General features: G+C 41.0%; 1 protein-coding gene across 1 annotated transcript in view; it reads left to right on the top strand.

Moving 5' to 3' along the window:
* Nucleotides 1–536: 536 nt before the first annotated feature.
* The window catches only part of mbtps1 (membrane-bound transcription factor peptidase, site 1), a 36,528-nt gene continuing 25,905 nt past the window's right edge, over nucleotides 537–11,159 (top strand). The window contains exons 1-3 of the mRNA XM_079684190.1: nucleotides 537–722; nucleotides 5,366–5,939; nucleotides 9,268–9,531. Coding sequence (XP_079540316.1) covers nucleotides 5,720–5,939; nucleotides 9,268–9,531 — 484 coding nt within the window. The 5' untranslated portion in view covers nucleotides 537–722; nucleotides 5,366–5,719. The remainder of the gene's footprint in view (nucleotides 723–5,365; nucleotides 5,940–9,267; nucleotides 9,532–11,159) is intronic.

The following is an 11,159-nucleotide window of genomic DNA, read 5'->3' as shown; positions in this document are numbered from 1 at the left end:
GGTAATGACAACTGTGAAACTGATTCTGGAGTCCCGTTGTATTTTATTGTAAATAAACCTCTTGTTATAATAGCCATTTAAATGTCTCAATACTTCAGATCTAAATGTGAACTGCCATACTGTCAATCGCAAACACCTTTTAATGGTGGAGAGTAGGCTACAAATCTTTTTTCTCGCAATACTAACTGAAATTAACATGTTTATTAGGAGTTCAAAATAATGTAGTTCTACTGGGTCCTTCTTGATTAAAGTCCAGTTTCCTGACAGTGAACAGCGCCCACTGCTGGCAAACCCGCAGTTTGACCTGGAACGCTGGACTGTTAAAGTGGTATTTTGAGGCCTGGTGGGTTGCCAGGTTTGATACTTAGCTTCAAAACGTTATGATCCAATGTGTCATTGAAAAGTGTGACGAAAGTAATAATATTATAATCAATATTTTCAAAACCAATACGGGGAAGCATTTATCTCTTTATGGTGTATATTATCTAAAATGTCTGGGTAATCTACCTGTGGGCGGTCGTTTTGTAGGATAAGTTAACCAAACATGGCAACCCATCTTAACTAGACGTCAGTGGTCTGCGGCTGAAGCGTTTACTGAGTTTGCTGCTAGCTTTTGTTCGGTGGACAATAAACTACCTACCGAGTAGCTATCAGTGTATTAATACACGGAGACTGAAAAATACACACAGATAACTGTGATATATGAGGCATTGTTCAGCTCGGTGAGTATTATCAACACACAAACCACAAGAAAACATAACTAAGCTAGCTTAGCTGACGCATGTGATACACAGATGGGTCTTAAAAAATCTATTAGCATGTCTTCTTGTTTACAATACCTGTTTCGGAAGGCTAGGTGTAGCGCTCGCGACACTAACACGTGCGTTCACGGTTTTTTAAATAACGTTGTTTACTGTCGACATAGCCTACTATTTGTTCTCAATATTAGCCTCCAGCATGCTTGCTTTGTTTATGCTGATAAAGTCGTGACTTTTTGTGGCTACATCTCTTTGTTTTGTCATTCGGATAGGTAGCTAACGTGTTAAGGTTTTAGTTGCAGGCTAAATGTTATGTGGAGCTGTAAAGAGATGTAAGCTGTTATTTAATCGCATGACCCAACGTAAATCCTGCTAACACTAGATATGTCATGCACCCTGTAATGTAAACTCAAGGCATTTAAACTTGTCTGTATTTTGATGTGTGTTCGGTTTATCCAGGGAGTTAAACACGAACAAAGTACTCGCATCTCAAACTTAAGAAACAAAGTAAAAGTCCTGCATTGCAAATGTTAAAAGTAAAAAAGTATGCGCAGCAATATATACTTAAAGTCCAACATGTTAAAAAAAACTATTTCTGCACAATGGCCCTATTTAGAACAATATAAAATACAGAAGTATTATCAGCTACATGTACTTCAAGCATCAATAATACTTTTAATGAAGAATGGAAAAACATTTTCGCCGTTATTTGTTATTATTAGGTTTACGATATTATCCTGTTTTTAACCCTAACATTTTAGTGAATTTCAGTATTGTAGTTTGTCCCCGTGGAGCAAAACAAAGTAAACATGCATAATATGTATATTGCAGGTTCACAGTTATTGATCAATTATTATGTATCTTAATTGTACAGCTTGCAAAGGTGGAGCGTAATGCATAAAAGTACATCATAATTTATTAGTTGATTTATTTTTGTATTAATCAATCGATTAATTTTGTATAATATCAACTAATAATATAACTAATCTTTACAAATGAATTGAGTGGAGTACAATGTTTGCTTCCAAAATGTTGTGTAGAAGAAGTATCAATCATAACATGGAAATACTAAAGTAAAGTACAAGTACCTTTTTAAAATTGACCTACTCAGACATTACTTGAGTAAATATACTTAGTGACTTTCCATCTCTGCACCACACAGAACAAAATGAGGCTGTTCCAATAGTGAAGCATATGAATGTGGGCTGTTGTGTGCTCTGCTACACGATCACCCTTGATATTACACAAACTGAATTTGTGTTTTTTATTTTTGTATTAGTCCAATCCTTGGTTCTGTTGTAGTATCATTGATTTTAGAGGAAGGGAGGTTCCTGCCACAATAGTACATTTACCACATTCCTACTAAAAGTTATTTCCTAACTTCTCTGCTAAAACCGACTTCACTTGCTTACACTGCTGTGGATCTTTCTTTTGATTGATGCCGTTTTTGTGGCCTGGTGTTATGTTGACACAGGTAGTCCCAGCCTGTCTTTTACAGCCCTGCCCTAACCATCGGGGCTATTTTTACAGCCAGGGTCTAAACCAGTAGTTGTTAGCTTTATTGTTGTCGCACACATGCAGGGATCCTGCCCCGAGCCGGATCTGGTGATTGAACCCCCTCCCTCCTGTCAGATCAGGGGCCTCATTTATAAAGCCTTGCGTAGGATCGAGACGGGAAGGTTGCTTACGTAGGACAAAGCAAATAAATACGCACAGACATTTTCCGATTCATAAATAGACTGCGTACCGGCGCAGGACTTGCGTACGGCACATCCTACGCCGGTTTCACTTTTTATAAATCAACTCCAAATGCGGTGCAGCTTTTGCGGGCTTCACGTAACGCCCATGTTTGCCTATAAATAGTCAAAGGAACGCCCTTTCATTCATTCATTTTGACTGACTGAATGCAGAATATCGCAGTAAATGACGACAGAACAGCTAAAAAAGACATCTCACACCGTGTCAGATTTTGGGGTATTTTGGGGAGGCGGAGCCAAATCATATTGTTTGGTGGATGCAGTTTGAACCAGAGTAGCAGCATGGAGGTCAGATCGTCACCAAAATAAATAAATAAGTGGTCCGAAAAAGGTTAATGACAAAAAAAATACACATAGCCTAACCTTCCTCTTCCCGGGGTACAAAACGCATCAATGACATCGACCCAAAACAACACCATTTATATAAACACCTATCCTGACAGGGCTCCCACAGCCAAGTAACAATTACAAATGAATTAAGTCGGCACGGCGGCCCACATTGAAATGACTTAGGCCTACCTTAGATGATCAAATCACTGAAACACAAAGTCCATCCTCCTGTCCTTTTGGATGAAGCACTTGATGGCGGGTCATGCAGCTGATCCTTTGCCACTCCAGTTTATCATTGTAACTCAATCTTGAAAATGACTCGTTTTTTTTAATTTTATTATCTTTTAGAATATCTTACCACTTGAGGGCCTAGAGCAGTGGTTCTCAAGTGGGAGTATGCGGACCCCTAGGGGTACGTTGGAGTACTGCAGGGGGTACGTGAGATTTATTTTATGTTAATTACATAAAAAAAAAAAAAACATAAGTAATGCATTTAAACAAACTACTAATAGTAGATAAACTACTTTATTCAAAGTTTACAGTAATTCTGGATAATAAAATGGGAAAAATAAACGGGGTGCTCTCTTTTCCTCTCCCTCTCCTGACAGCCCGTCAGTCTCGTGCAGCTCGCTGAACCTGTACTAAATGACCCGACAGTAAAGAATACACTAGTTTAGCTTGTTTCAGAGTAGATGAACTAGCTAAGTGTGTTAGGTCTAACTCTTAGTGTATTTTGCTCCGCTCAACGGTCCGTCACAGCAGGGGAGCTGTTCATTTCATTTCATTTCAAACCTTTATTTAATCAGATTGGTCCCATTGAGATCATAGATCTCTTTTTCAAGGGAGACCTGCAGCATATAGCTTCCACATGAAACATAAAACAATAAAGGACATCATACAGGATACATTCACAATATAATCCTTAACATGGAATTAAATCATACTGGAATCCCTAACCTTTTATTTAGACATTGACAAATATTTTTTTGTTTTAAACATTTATTCTTAAATAAGACAGTTGTAAATTATAAGAACATCCTGCCTGAATCAATGTTAGAAAACAAGTGTGAGTTCATTCATCAGTCTTGTATTATCGTTTTTAACCAAGCTCCATTTAAATTAGATAACACGTTTTTTCAGCATATCACAATTATCCCCATAATGGAAAATACTTATTTTGAGTGTATTATATATATATATATATATATATATTATTTCATTTTTTTTACTGGGCCAGTGCTTGGCCATTTTAGACATTTGGTAAAACTCTGTATGACTGAGCCAGATGTCATCAATGCAGGTGAGATAAAGTTGTATCTCTGTATCTGTATGTCTTTTTGCTCTATTTAGTAACAGGATGTTTTTCAGAGGGTTGCACAAACTTCTCATGACTTGCTGATTTTATACCACATTCTACATTTCTTTGCACCCATCACCACACTTCCTCCCCCCTTGACCTAGCAGAGAAAACACTCATACTCTGAACCCTGAGTCAGGACAGAAATATAAAACCTAGACTCTGTTGGGTTTTCTTTAACCCCAGTGTTTTAGGGATTTCAAAGGTGATGTTTTTGGGGGGTTTGTGAATCAGCAACAAATCTAAAAAACATCATCAGTTTTGCATCTAATTTCGATGGACAAATAGACCTCAGGCTATCCAACCACTAGGTCTATATTGGGTGATTTCTAGTGTGCCTGACTAATCTACCAACTACTAATAAAAGTCAAATTCAGTTAAACGGCGCTGTCTTCATTAAACAAAGAGCCTTGGAGAAGAACAGCCTCTGGTGGTGTAGTTAAGGTGTTGCTGCAATCCCTTTACTAAATATTTATGCGACAATGGAATTGCCTTATTCCAACTATATCTGGTAAAAGCTATTTTCCCTGCCTGACTTGTCTATATCTGCATCTCTCCTGGCGCTACACCAAAGCAATAAGTCAGAGGGTTACGATCAATATCTTTGCGTACAACAAAGATATGGTCGTAAGTTGAAACGTTTTAAATATTAATATCCAAAATGTTGCTATTCTGGTATGTGATTAAATAAAGGTTTATCATTCAACTTTACAATATCCTATGCCGAACATATCTTATGTTACTCTTCAAAAAAAAAAGTTAAACATTCATTATCATAAAATGACACTGTGAGGTTTTTAAGTAAAAACCAATATGAAATCACTAATGTTTACAGTATTTTACTTTAACTTAATTATTGATTGCTTGGTTCTGGCCCCAAAGCCCCTTGTCAGGCTCTAATCTGACTCTTGAACTTAAGCCATCAGATAGTTTTGCAGCCACCACTGAAGCTAATAGACAATTGATTCCATATGCTGAGGGTATGTGTTTGCAGGGTCACAAAATCAATTTGCAATTAACTTGAAATGAATGAACTCATTCATGTTTGAGGGTGTAATAGTATGTTTAAAGTCAACGCAAGGAAGATATGTATTTGCACTTATGTACTTCCCATTAAATATCAAAAAGCCCTTCCCTGACACCTTTTTTTCTTTTCTTTCCAGATAAAAACCGGAACAACTGCAGTGGAACCCAAGCATCTTTGTTCTCCACTGCTTCGCCCTCCTTTCATCCACCCACTGCTCTTTCCTGGTCTCATCCTCCACTTATCAACATGGTGGCAATGTTCCTGATCTGGCTGTGCCACTGACCTCCACCCTGCACTACCACCATGGAGAGAAAACGCAGAAAGAAATTCATCTAGCTGCTCGGGCCGTTTGCAGTATGGACTCGTTTTTGGAGCTCTGGACCTGAAATGCTCCGTCCCAGCCCCGGACCCCGAACCAGGTTTTTAGCTGCTTTTCTTCATCTGAAACGGCACACCTGCTGCTAAATACCCAAAGGTGGTGGTCAAACTGATGGTTGGTGCTACTTTACAACTAAAAATGCTCCTGCTTCCTGTGTGGGCGTCCATGCTTTTCATGGGCTTCCTGTCTGTGGTGGGCATGGAGCCAACGGAAGGAGACAAATCTGACTCCGACTACCCCCCTAACTCGGAGCCCCCGCCTTCATCATCTGCCTCCAACTGCTCAGAAATGACCCTCAAACTGGAGTTTAAGACGAAGACGGTGGAACATGGTAAGAACATGTTTGTTAAACTGGTGGATATGTTGTAATTGTGACTTTTTAAAGAGGCTGTTATGCTTTTGGGGGTTTCCCCCCTCCTGTAGTGTGTTAGATATACGTTTCTGTGCATGTAAATGTTCTGCAAAGGCTTAAATAGATACTCCCCTCCAGAGGGAGTTTCTCTCCCACACACTCCCCCCTCCCTGCCTGAAAGACATTGCACTCCTTTGTTTTCTTCCGTGATATAATGACATCACCATGTAACACTAGCGCTACAATTTGGGTAGCACTACAACACATTCTACATAATAGGCTAAGGGGCGGGACGTCTCCAATAGGGCTGAACGATATATCGTGTCATGGCGATAACCGCGTTATTCACATCGGACGTGCGATTTTATTTTATTTTATTTTTAGGACGTGTGATATTAAGTAGGTAAATTAACTCAAACACGCCATGTTACAATTATTTTGCTGCTTGCTACAAAAGGAAAACTTGCGCGGCTCTCATGTCAGGGGTACTTGAGTGAGTGACATGCAGGCTCTGCATGCACAGCAAACCACCAATCACAATCATTGTTGATCAGATCACAGCAGGCCCCGCCCCGCTAGTTTGCAGACCATCAAAACACCAGTAAAAAATGTGCGAGGTACAGGAGGACAATGCCGGCGAGAATGAAGATTTACTTCCAAAAAGAAAAGCAACATCTGCCATCTGGAACTATTTTGGATACAAAAAGGTTCTTCTTTTCTTCATTCACAGATGAACCCCCTTATTTGAGGGTAAGCAACATGCCTTATCATGACATGTTAGATCATGACTTAAGGTATGATGAGTCAACCAGTTAAGATCCAGACGTCCGTGACTAAAATCCTTCATCCGGTTAAATATAGTTAAAAAAAACGCAATATATATCGCAGGGGGAAAAAATATCGCAATGTCAGTTTTTTTCAATATCGTGCAGCACTAGTCTCCAAGCAGTTAACCAAATCACAACAGAACCGGCCAGCTAACCAATCAGAGCAGACTGGGCTCTGGTTTCAGACAGAGGGTGAAAAGAGGTGCTGCAGCACAGGCAGTATGAGAACAATAAAGAACTTTTTGAACATTAAAGCATGGAGACATGTCACAGCAGAGACACAAAATACAAATATGAGCATAATAGGGCCCTTTTAACATTGCATATTTATATTTGTAGTTAAGACAGCATAACATGCACAATTAACCAAGGCCTAACTTTATTTAATAAAGCCTTGTCCAGATTGGGATCCCAAGAATCAAGTTGCTTTTAATAGATAATAACGAGAGAATACTTGTTTATTTTAACATGCATCAAGCAAGAGGTAAAAACAAGACACACCACAACAATGAAAGTGGAAGTATATAAATATAATAACATTTGTATATCATAATTGATTATACGCAATTCAAACTAATACTATTGCATCAGGTGCCTAATCTATACTTTTATCCACTGACGAGCAAGATGTAACACCTTCTATAACAGGGGTATTCAACTAAAATTCAACGAGGTCCAGTTAGAGAAAATCTCCCCATGCAAAGGTCCGGAACATCAAAATGTCTAACTTGCTTTATGAATTAGTGTGATATATATTGAAGTAGCCTGTAGCTTTATCAACTTCTGCATGTAATCAACAACTGACTGCAAAATAAAGAAAGAAAGTACAATTCAAAAACAACAATATTTATTGTCAATTAACATTGAACTTTACAGATATACAGTAAACACTGTGGATGTGTGTAATGTTCCTCTCGGGCTACATTTAAAAATAAGATCAATAAGATAAAAAAATAATCTTTTGAAAATATGTGCATCTTAAAAGTGCTCGATTTTAGATAAATAAAGAGCAGCAGCAGCTTGAGTTTCCCTTTTTCTTTGTTAACCGTTTCACATCATGACTTAACAGTTTCAGACGATACAATATCAGTATTTACACATCATAACAATTGAGCAGTTTTAAAGTTTCTCTTTCTTTCCCACTTATATTGCAGTCCCTCTCTCACTTTGTTTTGTTCAGTGCGAGAATTGAGCTTGGGCTTGTCCTGCCAGGAGTTTAAATCTGGGCTGAAATGGTGTCAGGGCCATTCTCACACACACATGCAGGTGCTCATTGGTTAGCCTCGGTTAGCCTGCCCTGGAACAATATTTATTTTTTGTGACCTCAGTTCTGAGTTGAGAGGGAATGTTTGGTCAAACACTTTGTGTTTTGTCTCATAGTGGCGTTTTGGCACTTTTAATGAGCACCACGGTCTCTGAACAAATGAGACACACTGGTTCTGTGCTCCCAGTGGGCAGGATGAACATGAAGAGTCCGTCCACTCAGGGTTAAAAGCTCTGTTCTCACTGTCCACTTTCCTCTTCTTGGAAAGCGCCATGTGTAATAATTATTTGTCTCTCCCTGTCTGCCGCTAACACGCCTGTTCACTCTCCTCTTCTCTCCCTGTATCACAAATTATTATCTTCACTCACTTTCCTCTCTGCCGCGCTCTCATCTCTTCTTCTGTGTTTCTCTCCCTGTATCGCTCACTCGTCTTTTTCGCCCCCTGTCGGCGGCGGTTAAAATAGAATCGCCCCGTCAAAATTGAAATCCCCTATTAATGTATTGATTATAGGTCCAGGTCCGTATAGGTCGGCGTCCGGATCCGGACCGACCTGTTGCCAACCCCTGTTCTACCCCACACAGGACATTAGGCACACCCACATTTCAGTTACTCCAAACGACAAACAGTGTACTCGTTCTGTAGAACACGCCCGATCAAGCTAGTTTGTACAACCTGCCATTCAGGCTCTCCTCCTATCACTCTGACAGATTAAATACATATTAACAAAGTATACTATGCCGGATCCCTGTTTGGAAAGCTCATCAGTACAATCACAGCCTGATACTGATACAGTACTAGCACAGCCAGTCAAAATAATATCTAAATTGCAATATGGAATGGTGCAACATTCAAGAACAGCCTTATAAATAAAGGTGTGCCATTGAGTCTACGGGTGGTCAAAGCAGACCATCCTACCCGAGCATACATGCAGCAATTGTGTCTAAGGGTTTAAAGTTATGAATGAATAGATCAAACTTTATTTTTGTCATTTTTATTTGTCCTTGTGTGTGGCTCAACCTGTCTTTAGTAGCCAGCAGCCTAAAAGGGGGCTAAGAAAAATATAGCCCACTTTCAGTCTGGAATGTGGACCTTCTTTAATTGGACTGTGGCTCAAATAAAATGTGGCTCACTCGAAGACACATTGTTTATTAGCACATCTCAAGGTCCTGGCTGTTGCTTAAATTATCATCTCCTCTCTTCTCTCTCTCTCTCCAGAGTACATCATAGGGTTCACAGGGTATTTCTCGGCCAAAGCTCGCCGCCTGTACATCAGCAGCGCCCTGAGGAACGCCGGGGACCGAGCGCTGGAGTGGCACATCGTCCCCAGAGAGAACCCGGCCGCCGACTTCCCCAGCGACTTCGAGCTGGTCCACATCCGTCTAGCTTCTCCCAGCAGCCTGCTGACCCTGGAGGACCACCCTTACATCAAGAGGGTGACACCGCAGCGCAAAGTGTTCCGCAAGCTCAAATACGTTCCCTGTAAGTCTGACAACATGGTGCGATTGTTTAGGAAAAAGGTCACAGCGTCTTTGAGGTTGGCACGTCCACCCAGGAAATGTTTCACGCTGAGAAGATACAGAAAGCAGTTTGTCTGCTACAGTGTCTCTTTGTTTGTGGAGGCAGAGTATGCATTTCACTGTTTGTGGTGCAGAAGAAAAGGATTGTATATCTTAATGTGAAGGGCAGGCCAACTCTGGGGGTGTTGATGCTAGCCAGGGTGTGTGGTGTTGGGGGATGGGAGGAAGGACAGAGCACGACTGTCTACTCACCCAAGAAGGAGTAGGTGAGTCAGTGCGGTGGTCTTGCCTAGGGGGGGGGCACGCCTTATGCCTGGCACTGGATGAAAGAGTTCAGTGTGCCCCCAGCCTGCATTTGCACAACATATGTGTTAGTCATTTAATTTGGATAGTTATTTGGTTTTTAGATGTTGTTATATTGTTTCAAATATAAGAAAGAAGAAGAAGATACACTTTATTAATTCCTTACAGGGACATTTCTTTCCCTACTCTGTTGTGTTTACACCCATTACACACACAGAGGATATACATGAACACCAGCGTTTCCGCCAGGGGGGCGTCTTGCCGTCATTTGACGCCCTTCTTCAGCTCGGGACGCCCTGAACTCGAACCGAGGGCGTCCAAAAATATTAATAATTTGAGAGAAGATCGAGAGTTTTTATCGCTTGAAATAACGAAAAGGAAAAAGGACAAGGACATCCCTCTGTTGGAGGGGCAAAGGAGCCCCCATATACAGTATGTTACGTCCCCCTCTAGGGGTAGAGGAAAACAACGCACACCAGTTGGAATTGGTATAATTATAAAGGGTTTATTTTAAATAGCTGGGTAAAAATGGCAGGCATGCAGCCTGGAACAAACAAAAAGGCCAAAAGGGCACAGGTTGATAAATAACCAACAAAAGGAGGAATCTAAAAAAGGAGTCTAATCACATAAAGGGAAAATAAATACTCACATACTAAATAAAGAACGAAACAAAACCTCACTTTAAAAGTGGTACAACTAACAAAGGAAGGCTGTAAGAAAACACAGCTAAGGTAGAGGACAACAGTCAAACAATACTAAACTAATCGAAGCACATCTAATCACAACAATACTGACAAACACAGACCACACGAGTTAACCACTGTTAACAGCTTCGCAAACAAACTAGCCACTAGCGAGAGGCATTCGCTCACACAGCAGAGCCTCCAGAGTGATCCTCAGTCACAGGCTTTGAAGTCATCTCCAGCAGGTGCGCGCCGGCTGTGTGCTGCGATTGGAGTGCGTCGGGCCCTGCGTGCTCCAATCACAGTCTTCGGGAGGCGGACCAGGAGATGGCAGCCAATGACGTCAGGGCAACCGCACAGCTCATTTACATATAAGACAGAAGACGACCAGAAAGGCAGCAGCCGTAACATCGGCGGTGCCTGCTACAGGACAACACGGAACGTGCGCGATTGGGACGCGATGAGCGGTGCTAGTGGAGCACGCGCGTGAGCTGCGAGCACCAGAGCCTCGCAGCGGCGAAACTGAGGCTCCGTGATAAACTGTGGTAACATGAAGAGCCGTTTGGGAGCCGAAACAGCCGGTGCTTTAAGAGAGCCGAGCCAA

This window comes from Notothenia rossii (genome assembly GCF_949606895.1).
Source record: "Notothenia rossii genome assembly, chromosome: 5".
Taxonomy (NCBI): domain Eukaryota; kingdom Metazoa; phylum Chordata; class Actinopteri; order Perciformes; family Nototheniidae; genus Notothenia; species Notothenia rossii.
This window is presented reverse-complemented; position numbering and strand designations above follow the sequence as displayed.